This window comes from Microcaecilia unicolor, chromosome 7 (genome assembly GCF_901765095.1).
Source record: "Microcaecilia unicolor chromosome 7, aMicUni1.1, whole genome shotgun sequence".
NCBI classification, from domain to species: domain Eukaryota; kingdom Metazoa; phylum Chordata; class Amphibia; order Gymnophiona; family Siphonopidae; genus Microcaecilia; species Microcaecilia unicolor.
The window spans coordinates 165,694,701-165,711,171 of NC_044037.1; the positions used below are offsets into that span (position 1 = coordinate 165,694,701).

The 16,471-nt window shown below is 44.3% G+C and overlaps 1 protein-coding gene across 1 annotated transcript in view; it reads right to left on the minus strand.

The window, feature by feature from the left end:
• Nucleotides 1-16,471, minus strand: part of NRP2 (neuropilin 2) — a 343,921-nt gene that overhangs the window by 206,840 nt on the left and 120,610 nt on the right. Inside the window, 3 exon segments of the mRNA XM_030210069.1 lie at nt 3,059-3,228; nt 4,970-5,125; nt 6,467-6,697. Coding sequence (XP_030065929.1) covers nt 3,059-3,228; nt 4,970-5,125; nt 6,467-6,697 — 557 coding nt within the window.

Genomic DNA, 16,471 nt, shown 5'->3' on the forward strand with positions numbered 1-16,471 from the left:
CGTCTCCTCCTTCAAAAAACAAGAACAGAATAGAAAAGGTAATTTCTGGGAAGAGGCGTAGGGAGGGAATGGCGGGGGCCCCGATGGAGGAGCCGGGGCAGCAGCTCATTTTCTGCCTCAGGTGACAAATTGTCTTGGGCTGCCCTTGAAACTAACTAAACTAATAGTTTGCTGGAAGTGCAGTGGTGGCATTCTTTTGCCTACTTCCCTTCACCCTGCCACATATGATATCCCCTCTAATTCTATAATCTGAGTACCTAAATGTAAGCACCACCCCCCCAAATTCTATATAGTGCGACTTGAGTTGCATGTGCAAATCTGAGCATATTCTGATTTCTGCACACTGCGCACAACTCAATTGGTTAACAAGCCAATTAGTGTCAGTAATAGTGCAACATTTTGGTGCAGTTTTACATCTGCCATTGACCAGGCATAAAAGCTCACACCTAAATATTGACACAAAAATGCCAACTTTATTCTATAGCAGCATCTAGGTGCCCAGATGCCATTATCGTGGTACCCAAACCTGGTCCTGGAGGCACCCCAGCCAGTCAGATTTTCAGGATATCCACAATGAATATTAATAATTTTTTAAATTTTATTTGTTACACTATACTTTAAATTCTCAAAGGTTCCTTTTTATGGAACAAAAGTATGGATATTTCCAGATGTTACTAAAGTGATGCAGGAACGTAGAAAATTATTTTTGGCATTGAAACAGGATGTTCATAAATTGGGTGGTTCTTTTTTGTTAGTTTATCCTTGCAAATGCCTGGTCAGGTTTAGTGGGATAAAGTATGTATTCTATGACTCAGAACAGCTAAAATCCTTTCTGGACATGAAACAGCTTAATCTAGAACTAGTTAAATGATATTGTGACGAATTATACATACAAACCGCATTTAATATTTATTTATGTTAATATGCCTGTATAAAACTCCACTAAACTGTAACACCCCCCTCAATTTGAGGTCTAAGGAAGCATTTATAATTTTTCTTATTACTTATTTCTTTAACGTTTGTATTATGCTGTTTTTCTGTAACAAGTAATATGCTTGTAAGAAATTGATAAATCTTATAAATAAAAAAATAAAAAAATTTTTATTTGTTACATTTGTATCCCACATTTCCCACCTTTTTGCAGGCTCAATGTGGCTTACATAGTACCGTAACGGCGTTAGCCGGTTCCGGTATGAACAAATACAAGGTGATATTGTGGTAGAATGAGGTTCATGTATGGTAAATACACTGGGGGAATTTAGAGAGGGAGAGGAAGAGTTAGGATATGTCCATCACATTCTTTGGTTAAGATAAGAGAGATCTGCATGCAATAGAGGCAGTGCAAGCAAATCTCTCTCATGAATATTCTTTGTGGGTATCCTGAAAACCTGACTGGCTGGGGTGCCTACAGGACCAGGTTTGGGAACCAATGGAATGGGCCAGATTCTATAAATGGCACGCAAAAAAGGGCGCAGAAAAAAATTGGCACTAAATGATTCCTGAACCATAACTTTGGGTGCCAGACTTACACCTGCTCAAACTTGGTGTAAATGCTGGTGCTCATATTGAGCAACCTAACCCAGTACTCCATAAATACATGTGTAACTTTTTGGAATGCCTCTGACATGCCCATGTCCATGCTCCCTTTTGCAGGGTCGGCTCAAGGGATAGTGGTGCCCCTGAGCCAACTTGCTTCGGCAGTGCCCTCCCCCTCCATAGCATCATATGCGGCACCCCTCTCCCTCTCCCTACCCACGAGTTTAGCATCCCTTCCTTCCATGGGCCAGCATCTCTCCCCCCCCCCCCCCCAGTCCAGTCTCTTTTTCCCTCTCCTCATGGGTCCAGCACTGCTCCCTCATCCCTCTCACTCTCCCGTGGTCCTGTAAAATTTATATTGGTCACTGGTGGCAGCAGCAGCATAGTAACATAGTAGATGACGGCAGAAAAAGACCTGCACGGTCCATCCAGTCTGCCCAACAAGATAACTCATATGTGCTACTTTTTGTGTATACCCTACTTTGATTTGTACCTGTGCTCTTCAGGGCACAGACCGTATAAGTCTGCCCAGCACTATCCCCGCCTCCCAACCACTGGCTCTGGCACAGACCGTATAAGTAATCAATAGAAATAAAACATAGTTTACAGTTTATTCTTCTTTCTTTTCTATCTATGGCCGTTCTGTAGGATTCATCTTTATGTTTCTCAAAATGATTCTGCACAATTCTTTACGCTTGTTATCTCCCATTGGAATGCCCTATTTCAGGCGCTACCAGCTAAAAACATTAAAAGATTAGAATGTGTATGGAATACTGCAGCACAACTTCTGACAAAAATACTTGGTTAAGGGAACACACTGGTTCTCTACACTGGCTTCCAGCAGCATAACAGGCTGCTTTCGGCCAGCCACTTGGTCTTCCCTGTATTATGCCCCACCTCCTTTTCACATGGGTGGGACACAGCACAGGGAAGACCCAGGAGGCAGGACATGGCATAAGGAAGACCCAGGGGCTGGTCAAAGGCAGCCTGTTATGCTGCTGCTGCTGCCAGTATTGACCAATCTAAACTTTACAGGACCACGGGGGAGTGAGAGAGGTGAGGGAGCAGTGCTGGCCTGGGGGGGGGGGGGGGGGGGGGGGGGGGGGAGGGGGGAGGGGAGGAAGACAAGGCTTAACCTGTACACCAAGTGAGGTCAGAGGTTGAGTATTTTGGTGCCCTTAATTTCCAGCACTCTGGGCCAGAACCTTGCCTGGTCCAGTGGTTAAGCCGGCCCTGCCCTTTTGATACACACTATGGGAGTTGCATGCCCTGCCTTATACAATAGCATTCAGCCAAATGTGCGTGCAAATTTTTATGGATGTCAATTAACAAGAATAATTGGTTATTAGCGCCCAGGTATTGATCATCCAGAGCTTGTTATTCAATTCATTTGCGTATACATCTCAGGTGTGTTCAGTGAATCTGGGTGCTATATATAGAATTCAGGTATTTAGCGCCCAGCATTTTGCCTGCGTTTTGGTGCCTATTATTGCCATATTATGCTGAATTGACCTCTATGTACCTGCAGATACTCTTTATTAGAGTCCACATTCGGAGTCCACCCATTGTCATCACTGTTGAGCCGGCTCTGCTGTGCAGTCCATCGTCCATCGGTGTAAGTAGAAGAAGCAGTGATCTGTTCATTGGAGATCCTACCCGATTCCATTCCCAAAGGAATATTGCACTGGAAGGCTAAAGCACAGACAAATATATCAATGCACCAATTAATAAGCAGCACTAGCTCTTTCCAAGTCTCTCCTGCTTGTCAAAATATGGATAGGGAGGGTGGGAATCAATTATAGAGAACTAGTGCTATTATTTAAAACACGGGTGGGCAAATTACCACCCACGTGCCACTTCCAACCCACCAGTGGTGCCTTTCATCTGGTCCCTGACCCCAAGGTTTCTTCTTTATTATGTCTAACCTGCTCTCTGCCCCACCATAAGCCTTCTTTCTCCCTTTGTCTCCACATCTCAGCAGCAGCTCATTTGGAGCTGTGATGCAGGCTGCACTTCTGCTCTCTCCCCTCTATCTTTCCCTCCTCCCCCCCTCACACGTTCCTGCATTCAAGAACTTCCAAGTTCATCACATTGAGCCCTTATTTTTCCCCCGACAATCACCATGTCATGGCTCTGTAAATCCAAAGCTCCCACTGCCAATAACCTTTACTGGGCCTCAACCATCCCAGAATACTGTCACTTTACCCATCATGGCCTTCAGCACTCCCTGCCACTTTCTGAAACTGCTGATTGTGGCAGAGAGGGACAAAATAAAATCTGCCCCCACATTCCCCACTTCTGACGGACAATGTTCTGCCGTGCCACCCTTGACAGGCCAGGGGCATCATCTTAACAAAAATATTAACTTAAATATTTAGTCCCTGGTCTTACGCTTTCATAAATAGGTGCGTGAATGTTTGTGCACATATGTATTTAAGTGTAGTAACTGCTTGGGTGGGGGTGGCAGGAGTCTGGCAGGCAGAGAGGAGAGTAATAGCCATTCCATGTCACCTTAATGATTCCTTCCCCACTAGAGGGTGTAGAGCCTAGAGAGCTGGAAGCAGGTGGTGCCATCAGAGTAGGAAGAAAGATGAGTGTTAGTAAGTCCATGCTGAGGGGGAGGAAACCAAATGTGCTCCATGTACGTTTGGCATGGAATAAGCAAGTCAGTTTTCTGCTGGCATGGCCTGGGAACCACATTGGGGTATACTGACTCCTCTCAGAAGTGTGTGTTGGGGGTATCCGCCTCTTCTTCATCAGCCCTTGAAAGAGACCCTCTGCTCCATCTTTTTTCCACTGGCCCTGGTAGGAAGCAACATACCCTAATGTGGCTCTCACACAAAAAGTCTGCCTACCCCTTCTAAAACCTAAGGTCCCGATATTCAGCCAGGGGCCATCAGTGTTAAGCCATGTCTGGGCATCAGCATTGAATTTCCAGGTTTTCAGAGCTAGTTAACACATAGCCAGTTAAGTGAGATATTCAGTGCTTAACTGGCTATGAGTTACCACATAAAGATAGGACTGACTTTTATGTGGCCCTAATTATACGGTTATCCTGGCTGGTTAAGTGCTGAATATCTGCACTTTAACTGGCCAAGTGCTGACTCCCTCTCGGAACACCCCCAAAATAGTCATTTTTCATTTTGGCGCTAACCGCTCATTTTCAGCAGCATTAACTGGTAAAGTGTCACTGAAAATCAGCTGTTAGCTTCAAACAGGCAATTTCCATTTCTGGCCGGTTAAATTGCTATGAATATCGACCTCCTAAATGAATGCTGGAAACTGGGTTTAACCTTTAATGAGGTTTCCCTTCAAAACCTTACAAGATGGAAGCACTGCCTCACTGATGTTTGCCCAGACAGCTAGAAACAGTAACAGATGCTGATATTCCAACCCTGACCTGCTCCATCAAAGTGTAGCATTTTCAACTCACATTCAGGAACCTCCTGAGGAGACAGGTAGTATCGTGCTGAAAAGCCATCCTTGGCCACTGCCATGTCAGTATGGAAGGTGAGGGAAAGGATTCCTGTAGAAGAGTGGATCTCTGATGGGGTCTTGCTACCACAGTACCGGCCTATCAGTGGGCCCACTGCAAGAGAAGAGAACACATACACGCACACTGTACTGCATCTTCAATGGCCTACATTTGGTCTTTGTAAATTTGTTAAAAAAGGCACTTCAAGACAAGTGAAATTCAAGTTGACTGTTCTAATCTCCTTCCTCCCTAAAATACAAACAAATCACTTTAAAAATCACATTTATTCCCTTTCCTAATCATCTTCTGTGTGCCACACAGTAGTCTGTTTTATGAGTCAGTGCAGGGTCTATCAGGAGGCAGAGGCATCCTGATACTTGCCCATAGAAGGGGTTAAGGTACTGTAGGAGAGCTTGGGGAGGAGGAGATAGAGTCCCTAGTGCAACTACCCAGCAATCATCCACTTCTCTGCTTATCACAGTCTTAGAGGAGCTTTGCTGAAATGCTTCCTTAGCACCATCTGGCAGGAAAGTATCCCTGGTGTTAGGTGGCAAACTCTGGAGAGTCGGGGTAAAACCTGAGCAGAACTGTGCTGTAAATAAAAAAGGCCTTCTCATGATTTAATATGCACATTTCCTGTCCCGTGACAATGAAGAGGCTATTTGGAATAACAGAACATATTCATGTTTATTCATAATGGAAGGAATACAAATGAGCTGCTCCACCGGCAAACCTCAGTAAGTCCTGGGAGCAACATTCCTAATGGTTGTGAGGAAGGATCTCCTTTGCAGTAAGAGAATAGTGGTTATCTGTCGTTTGCATGGCTTGGGAGACCAGTGGTTTGCTTAAGATCAATTTATGAATTAACTCTCTTTGGGCCTGCTCTGATTTATGCCTGCTGCAGCCCTTCATGGCGGTGCTGATGAAATTCAGCACGCCACTCGGGAGAAATCTTAAAATGCAGCAGTAGATTTTTTTCACTGTTTTGTTGGCTAAATGTCAGTGAACATTAAAAAGACTGCATGCAGTTAAATGTCTCTGCAACATCCCAGGTTTCTAAAAATTTGCATGGATAAAAACATCACAGTCTTTTAATGTCAGCTCTGGCAGATGGAATCTAGTGGTAAATTTTAACTGGTAATATTATCCATGTTATCCATCACAATTCAGTCAAAGTTACTACTTGAGGTCTGTGGGGTTTGGTTAAAAAAAAAGAAAAGAAAAGAAGTGCTGAGGATACAGGCATAGACTCTTGCCAGTCACTTAAAGAAGCAGAACCACTTTTCATAATGAAAAACATGGCTAATAAACTTGGCATCTTTCTTTCTGCACCTTCGCCAGTCTCATTTTTCAACTTAGCTCACTGTTTGCTGCATTATAACCAATAAAGAAATGGCATGCAAAAAGAACACTGAATGTGGTTGAAAACCTCCACTGCACTCAATGACTGCTCACCATTAGGAACCCCATCCCAGATGTCCAGCCAGTCATACTTGCAGTCCCCCTCTCCAGACTGCAGAGGGTCATGTTCCAGATCAAAGGTCAAGAACTGGAGAATGATTTCCATCTTTGGTTTGGCCAAAATAGTGAAGGTGCAGTCCAAGTTGTGCGGGTACTTATCAGGAAACCCTAAGGATTCGATGGTGCCATTAGAGCCCGTGAAGTTTCGAGAACAGTCTTCAGAACCTGAAATGGTATATACAGATGTATTTACAACACTCGTTTCCTAAAGAAGCGTGGGCCACAATGGTGGCTACTAGGAATGAGCATGAGGCAAAAATTTTCAATTCATCCGGGTCTTTTTTTCTGATTCATTTCACCCACTTGTTTTAATTTTTTTTAAAAACACGTTTTAACAATCATTAGAAATTTTTGACTCATTTTAATACACTTAACTCTCACTAATTCATAGGTCAATGCATGCTAAAGTCATTAAAGTGCACTAAGGGCCCTTGTTTACTAAGGTGGATTTGAATGTGCAGCACTGGTCACTCTCCAGATACCACTAGACTTGGCCTGATAGCTATTAACACTGGGATTAAAGCTAAATTTAATGACACTGGAAAGAAACCTAACATTTCAGGGGTTTCTTCCTGTCCTTTCAGGTTTAGCTGAGTTCTTCTATCAGCTTTTTTACTTAGGTAACTAAGCCAATCTTTCAAGTACATTTACTTTGGCTGGTTCATTCTGTTACAGAGTCCCTAGTAGAGACTTCTGAGGCTTGAATACTACACTAGAACAGGACAAGAAAAAACTCCTTATATGATGTTTAGCTCTGCCCAGTATATCCCAGAATGCACTGGGCAGGGCCTGAGCACCGCCATTGTGTTCCAGGTGGGCCCAAGGCAGGAGGGATGAGCTATTGTTCCTGCCCTTCTGCCTCCACCTTGTAAAGGTACATGGAGGGGTGCAGTTGGAGTCAGAATTGGGAGGAGAGTGTATGCATGCACGGGGAAAGGGGTCCGGTTCACTGGACCACCAGGGAAATGTTTTTTTAAAAGATTGGGGGGGGGAGGGTCACGGGGAGGGGGATCAGGGTCTACTGGACCACCAGGGAAACTAAAAGGCTGTGGGGGAGGAGGGGTAGGGTCCACTAAACCACCAGGGAAAACTTTTAAAAACTGTCAGGGAGGTCCACTGCATCAGAGCTGTCAAATCCATTTGACAGCTCGGACTCACAAACAGCAAGTGATGCACTAAGGGGTATCCATGTAGCTCATTTGCATGCGATCCCCTTTGTGCATCGTTTGCTGTTAGCAAGTTGCTACATTTTACCCAGGCAGCCTTATTTTACAGCTGCCTTCATGTCGGGCCCTTAGTTTGTCATTTTACCTCCAAGAAGTGCATCCAGCAACATAAGGGCAACAAGGATTACTGAAAACAGAGAGCTAATCAGGAAACAGGAACTAAGAGTAACAGCTATGGGCTGGCGATAACAGACTTTCTAGAGGCAGAATATCTCTACATGGAAGGCAGCTGTTCTCCAAACTGAAGGTCATGGGTTCAAGGCTGGCTGATGCCTGATAGTTACTAACCCTGGGAAAAAGGGGCTAAAATCTTAAAACACTGGAAAGAAAGTCGTTACTCTGGAGTTTATTCCTGCTGTTTCAGATCACATTTCTCAAATAAAGCTGAGGATCAAACAGGATCTGTACTATTACATCAGGATGGAAAACTGGGCAAACTGGAGTCTTTATTGTCTCAATCTGCTATTATATTTATAATTTACATTTCCTTATAGAGTTAATTCCAGTGCTAACATGCCAACTTCAGCACTGCTCTTTGCCAATCTAGCTGTATCTAGCACTAGCTCAACCTTAATTCACAGGACTATTACAAATGCCAAATGATTCCCAGCCCAAGAAGAGAGGGTATGAGCCAGGAACCAAAACTAATACTGGACTGTAAAGTAGTAGCCACTGGGCTAGCATCCTGGCTTAACAGGGTTGAACCATAGGGGTTTGTAAGGGTGTCATACATTACATTTTCTCTCTCTCCTTCAGGGTAATTCCACAGAATACTTTCTAGATTAATTTCCTGGGTAACACCTGAAGCCATGGGAGCTCAAAAAAGCCACAAAGGGTAGTAGGACTCTTAGCTTGGCCCTTGTCTTTATTCTCTGGCTACTGAACAATTTTAGAGAGGAGAGTGAAGAATTCCACTGAAAGGATGAACAGAGCACTCTTTCTCACTAACTCAGCTGTCTGCTTCAGTAATGTTTAGTTATTTCAGTTCTTTAGGATGGGTTGTGGACTGCCATTAGGGTAGACAATAATACCACTTATTTATCACTGACCTCAACACTGGCCTCTATTGTATGCAGGCCAGTTAAGTGCCTTCTCTATCTTACAGATCCAAGGTGCCTGGGGAAGGGGCGGGGAGGCTGGATTCTTATTCATGTAATGGCTGCATTAAGACTGCCCTAGGGAAAGTCAGAACAATTAACAAGCAGAACCTAAAGCCTGCCAGTCCTGAAGAAAGGGTAAAAGGGGGAAAATAAGACAGAATATTCACCCCTAGCCTCAAAACTGAACAAATATTTTAAAATACGATTACATTTTCTTCTCTTTTGTCTGCACAGCTGTTCTCTTGTCGCCTACACCTTCTGACTTTCATCTGAATTTGCCCTAGTATTACACACCACTGTTTCACTTATCACTGTGGTTTCCTCTCTCTTTTCACCCAACTCCTTCCGCCTCCCTGTACTAAGAAACATTATAACTTCTAATCAATGGTGATATTTTATTTCTTTGACATTGCATGTGTATGCAACACATGCACACTCATATCCCTAATCCCTGGCCTCTTATACAGAGCTGCAGGGAGTATATTTAGTGCAGAGAGGAAGTTCACCATTAATTCTACTCACACTCGCAGCAATATGCAATTTAAGGCAGCAGCTCACAATGTTAATGAGATTACAAATGTTACATAATATAGATGAAGTAATACTGAAAGATAGCTATTAAGGCTCTTCAGTGATTAATAGAGTGACCATTATGGTCAAGATCATTTTTGATTTTAACAGCTCCCTCTCCAACAGTACAGAAAAAAATGGAAATTAATTCTGTTTCATATAATGTGTATTACACTGCAGACAAGAAAAGAAAGATTTTTAAAAAACCCAACAACAAGCATCAGAGAATCTTACTATGCACTAATGGGAAATGGATTTAAATTTACTAGGATAAAAAGGTACTTGAATTTACGAGTAGAATCACATCAACAAAGCACAGAGGAAATACACAGGAATATTCAATAAACCAGGTGTTCACTGGCAAGGAATGTCCTCAAGGGATCTTTCTAAAACATAACTATGTCAATAAACTGATGTTAGCTAGTAAGGATGTCTGCATCTGGGGCTCCTAGAGCAGGTGGTATATCCATCAATAGCTTGGTTTAAGCTAAGGCAAAAGGCACCTTACATGAATGTGGCATTAAGTGGCGGGGAATTCCTAAATTGGATGGCCGTTTGAGAAAAATAATTAGTGCATGAAGAAAGGACAATCAAAGGCCATTTTACTAAACGGTTGGTACGGGGCAATCGGCTTATCGTGTGCTAATCCGGAACTACCCCAAGAGCTCGGTGTCAGCTCCCACCCCCAGCGTGCTCCATTTCCGGCGCTACACATATATTTTCTATTTTTGTAGCGCCGGTGCTTAACCGGTGGAAATTGGGCAATGCTGTGCGTAGCCCGCTTGCTGCCAGGTTAGCGCGGGAGCCCTTACCGCCACCTCAGTGGGTGGCAGTAAGTGCCCCCTCCCAAAAAAAACAATGGCTGCTTGGTAAGTGGTTCACTTACCACACGGCCATTTCTTCAGGTAAAATAAAGACTACCTTTTACCTGCTGTGGTAAAAGGGGACCTCAGTGCGTCAAAAACACACGCTGATGCTAACACATAGTACATCCAGTCTGCCCAACAAGATAAACTCATTTACATGGTATGCAATACTTTATATGTATACCCGAGTTTGATTTGTCCTTGCCTTTCTCAGGGCACAGACCATAGAAGTCTGCCCAGTACTGTTCTTGTACTAAGCTCTGAAGCTAACATCGAAGCCCCTTAAAATTTATACTCCAGCCCATCCCTATCTATTCAGTCACGATCAGGGCATAGACCGTAGAAGTGTGCCCAGCTCCCGTTTTGTTTCCAACTACCGGCGTCGCCACCCAATCTCCACTAAGATTCCACGGTACCATTCCTTCTAAACAGGATTCCTTTGTGTTTATCCCACGCATGTTTGAATTCCATTACCGTTTTCATCTCCACCACCTCCTGCAGGAGGGCATTCCACATATCCACCACCCTCGCCATGAAGAAATATTTCCTGACATTAGTCCTGAGTCTGCCCCCCTTCAACCTCAATTCATGTCCTCTAGTTCTACCGCCTTCCTGTCTCCGAAAAAGGTTCATTTGCAGATTAATACCTTTCAAATATTTGATCATCTGTATCATGTCACCCCTGTTTCTCATTTCCTCCAAGGAAACACAGGCCCCCTTTTACCGCAGCTAAGTAAAAGGACCCCACATTTTGTTAAAGATGTTTTTCTCAAACAAGGCATTTATAATCCTCTAATAATTCTGATTCATTCTGGTTTTACTCCCAACTGCCAATGCTCATTCATGGAGTGTTTAGATTTATTTGAGCAGGAAGGACTGTACTGGTGGAGCCTATGAGAGGATACCACTAAGGTCAAAGTCCTTAATCTTGCTCTATAATTAGCAAGAGGTGCTATTAGTGTACAGACTCAGAATATGATAACTATACTATGTGAAGGCTGCAGTTCAATTGCTCCACTGACCAGAGACAGTCTTAGCAATTGCGGGGCCCTGTGCAGACCTGTTCAGTGGGCCCCCCTCCCACCCACGCCCATGCCCGCCACCATAAGCCATAATTTATCAGAGTTTAAAAGGAGGTTTAAAGCTCTCAGAACCCCACCTAACCCCATACCTTGATGTGCATCCACCACATTTCCATAGAGTGCGGCAGAGATTTTCACATCCCGTCAGCTGCCTGCCGAGCCCAGAGCCTCCTCGCTGCTGCATCCCGCCCTTGTGGAAGCAGGAAGTTACATCAAAAAGGGGCGGGATGCAGCAGCGAGGAGGCTCTGGGCTCGGCAGGCAGCTGACGGGATGTGAAAATCGCTGCTGCTGCCTGATGCTCTCTACTGAAATGTGGATTCACATTAAGGTACAGAGCAGGGAGGTGTTCCGAGACAGGAGGACAAACGTGCCAGAGATGCGGGGCCCCTAGGAGCGTGGGATCCTGTGCGACCATGCAGGACCCTGCCTAAGACCAGCACTGCCACTGACAACTACAACAACCTGCTGAAGTGTTACTATATCCACAAGAACTTAATCGGTACTCCAGAATTCAGAACATAAAATTGATCTTATGGAGTGGAGGAGTAGCCTAGTGGTTAGTGCAGTGGACTTTGATTGTGGGGAACTGAGTTCAATTCCCACTGCAGCTCCTTGTGACTCTGGGCAAGTCACTTAGCCCTCCATTGCCCCTGGTACAAAATAAGTACCTGAATATATGTAAACCACTTTGAATATAGTTGCAAAAAAACCTCAGAAAGGCGGTAAAGCAAGCCTACCCTAATGCCCCAACCTAATCTCGCCAACCTCCACTCCCAATTCTGTTCTGACTTAAATACCAACCTCCCATCCTTCTCTTTCCATCTCTCCTTAATCTTATCCCTCCTTACCCTTTCTCCCAAATTACAGTATCCTATCCTGTCTACCCTCTTTTATCCTAGTCATATATTATCTAGCTCAACTTATCATACACTACTAAGCCCGTCTTTACATTGTTTTACTACTGTTTTATTGAAAATTCTATTCTTAACTTTGTATTTCAAATTACTATGTAAGCCGCATTGAGCCTGCATTGTGTGGGAAAGAGTGGGGTACAAATGTAATAAATAATAATATCAAGTCACATTTCCCTTTCCCCCTCTAACTTATATACCAGAAGGACAGGGAGTGAAAGAAAGGATCAATTTAAAATGGGAGTAAATGATTACACATGCATTTGCAAAACAAGGGTTCATGTATATTTGTCATCTCTTAACAGGCAATCTAGGACCATTTTAGAAAACAAAAAAAATAGCTTCAGTTGTAATCTTCCTTTACCCTGTATTTTGCAACGTTCAGCAATTGAATCAGTGTTCTTTTTATGACACAATAGAGATATTTTAAACAAATTTAGAAACCAGAAGGAAGCAAAGGAAAAAGGATGTGGTAGAGCCACATGAACCGCTAAAGAAGTTAGGTTGTCCTAAATCACTCTAGATAGCTCACAAACCATCAGAGCCGCATTTAAGTAGAAGTTAGACAAGTTACAACTTTAGTCCCCCCCCCCCCCCCCCCCCGTTTCTTTATATTTTAACTGCTCTTGTATAATATGTGTACACCCCCATGGTATTACTTTCATATGGTGGCACTCAAATCTGTAAACTAACCTAACTCTTTATTTTTTACCCCTCCACATTTCCTCTCCCTTCTCTTCTCCCTGTTGGCCTGTGACCTTCTCCGTAACACCCCTAAATCTTCATCAACAACTAACGCTCCAATTATTTTCTTCCTGTCATTAGTACCCCATAGCTCTGTTTAATGTGAAGAGTGGTACCACAAAAAGAGGGAAGAAAAAGCGACAATGTAAGAGGTATTGGCTGTCTTTCTGTTTTTCTACCTTAGCCAAGTGAAGCCAAATTTTGCATAGGTTATCTACATCAGGAAAGAGATATCTAAGCCAGGTTGTTCACAATCTGCAGTGTATTTTACAAAAGGCTCGCTGAACACAGTGCCTTCTGTAATATACGTATACAGCTGCAAGAGAAGTGTATGTACAGCAGGAGCTACCATTTCACAGAAAAGCATTCAAAACAGAGTGATGTCACTGGAGGCTTTGCACATGCAAGTAACGACACTTACACATGCAAACAGACAATTATGCTACCTACACGTGTGATTACTGGATTCTGCAAAACTGCACATCCAGCAAGAGACAATTAAGTAGTCCAGCTGCAAAATTCAATGTTTTTGCTATTTGGGGTGGTTTTGAGGAACATCAGGAAGATAACCACAGTCAGCGTCATACCAAGGGGCTGTGTCATCAGTATGGCTACACTAGACACAAATATGGAGGGGCCCAGTCCTGCATCGCCTGTCATTGGTGGTTGTGAAGGGAGCAAAATTGGGGGGGGGGGGGGGCCCAGTGGGCGAGCTGCGCAGGACACATCTATAACTTGGTACAATCCTCATCGCAGTTCTCTCTTAAACCAACCAAAGTCCAAATGTGCAGTTAGCTGACACTCATGCATGCCTCTGAGCAAGAATAAATGCCAAAAGGTACATTTCTGAAGCATGTACATATTTCATTTGCAAAACAGGAAATTAAAGTATAATTTTGAGATTTGCCAAAGGCACACCCAGAACATGCCGCCTTCAAATATGTGCATGCTGGATGCATATATGATAAGCAGCGCCTCTTCTAAAATCACTGTTTATATGTGCATGCCAATTTACACAAGTAAACCTTCTGGTATCGCCTTCTTCATATAAAATTGTCATGCCAGTTGCATTATCTGAATCTAAATCTATAGGAGGAAGGGCAGCGTTGACAATGGAAATGGTGGCAGAACTTGTGATCTGTGCCAGCAGTGGGAGGAAGGGCAATAGCAGCCCTAATAAATGTCACAAGAGGACACAAAGGCAACAGCCTGAACAGTGTTAGTAGCTGACAGGATAGAGATGACGGTGATAGCAGCTAGAACTTCCTGTGCAGGGAGATCCCTTTCCCATTTTCCTGAGTCCCCTGTTCTCTGCCTCTTGCAAGGACTTCTGAGCCCTGTAGTTTTTTTTTTTTTTTTTTTTACATTTGTACCCCGCGCTTTCCCACTCATGGCAAGCTCAATACGGCTTACATGGGGCAATGTTCAGGACTCAACTGCTTCTTTGAGGAATACAGAATGTCAGCCTTGTCACAAAGAGGGGACTCAGGAAAATGGGAAAGGGATCTCCCTGCCCAGCAGGGGGAGCACGGGCTCGAGGCAGGGTGAGCTAGGTACGCCTTTCCCCACTACAGGGAGATGGAAGGATGAAGCTCAGCTTCCCTGGCTTCACCGTCAATATATAATTTCCTCCCGCTGTGAGAAAGGGAGGGGAGAGTTCCTGGAGGCTTTGGGTCATCAGAGAGAAGAGGAGATATGTGAGGAGAGAGAGGCCATGGAGTATGTGGAGGAAGGGAGGAGTCCAGCCCTAGAGCCGCCTAAGGAAGAAAAGCCAGCTTCCATGGAGTGGGAGACCGAAAAGGTGGCCACACGCAGTCCCTGAAGGTACGGGGGAAGGCCCTAGGGAGGAGGCCTTGTGAGGTGGGAACTGCCAGCCCTACTTTCCCAGAGGTTATCCAAGATGGAAAGGGCGGGCGGCTGGCTATTGCTGAGCAGGGGCCCAGACTGTTAATGAGGATGTATTGTTTTCTGATCCAAGGAGTGGCCAGGGGGACTGGCTGGACTGTGGGATGGTGAACTGTCCTGCGGAAAGAGGAGAAGCTAAAAAAAACCCTTACGGGGCCTGAACTCTAGGGGAACTGCATGTTTGCTGAGGGTTTGGGCCTGGTTAACACTGAATGTTTGGGGGAAGACTGCATTCTAAGGACTGGGTTTTCTATCAGGAGAAACTATATCCTGAGGACTGCTTGTCCTAATTTTTTCTTTTGTTAGTTTGTTCGTATTTTTCTGAACAGGGGGCCGTACCCTGATGGACATTATAGCAGAGTTTAGGGGGTTTGAACTCCCCTGCTAATAAACCCTTCTTGTTCCTGTGTCAGCAGTGTTTGGTCCAGAAGTCCGGGCGCAGCAAGCCTGGTGGCTCCCTCACCCTAGCAGTAGAAGTGTACCACCTTTTACACAGTGAAAGAGCTGAGATAGCTGCTGTACGGAAGCATCAGTAAGTCAGTGGGCCCGAACGCCCATAGGGAGTGGGAGTCAGCTTTCATGTAATAGGCTGTTTCCTGTGATTCCTCAGCAACAGGAAATGTCTTTGGCTTTAGCTCAGTGGTCTGAACTCTCTGTCCTCCAGGACTACCAATGGGTCATGTTTTCACGATATCCCTGAAGAATTTGCACGAGAAAGACTTGCATGCAAATGTCTCATACATATTCATTACAATATTCTCACATAATTATATGTAGCAAATTTTTATTCAAAATTGGTAAAAAAATATTGATATACATTAAATCAGTCATACTGTCCCTAACTATTATTCACTCATTCTACCGTAAACACTAAAATGAAAATAACATTATTTTTTCTACCTTTGTTGTCTGGTGACTTCGTTTTTCTGATCATGTTGGTTCCAGTGTCTGATTCTGCTGATCTCTATCTGTTCTCTTAACTCTGTTTCCAGGGCTTCCTTTCCATTTATTTCTTTACTTTCCTCCTTTCTTCTTCATTTCTTGCCCTACATCCGTGAGTAAAAGTTGGGTCCTCCGCAGACTTGATTGGAGGAGATATAGAGTGTATCCATCTTTTGCCTATTTTCTCCAACCATGTGCACCTTTTCTCCTCTCTTCCCTTTCCCTCCATCCATATGTATCTCCTTCCTCTCTCTTCACTACCCTCCATCTATGTCCAGCATTTCTCCTCCCTCTCTCCACACCTCCATCCATGTTCATCTCACTTCCTCTGACTTCCCTCCCCTCCATCCATGTGCATCTACTTCCTGTCTTCCCTCTCCTCCATCAATGTCCAGCAGTTCTTCTCTCACCTCCCCTCCATTCATGTCCAGCGATTCTCTTCTCACCCCTGCCATCCCCTCCATCCATGACCAGCAATTCTCCTCTCTCCCCTGATCTCCCCTCCACCCATCCATCCATGTCCACCAATTCTCCTCTCTCCCCTGCCCTCCCCTCCATCCATCCATCCATATCCAGCGATTCTCCTCTCTCC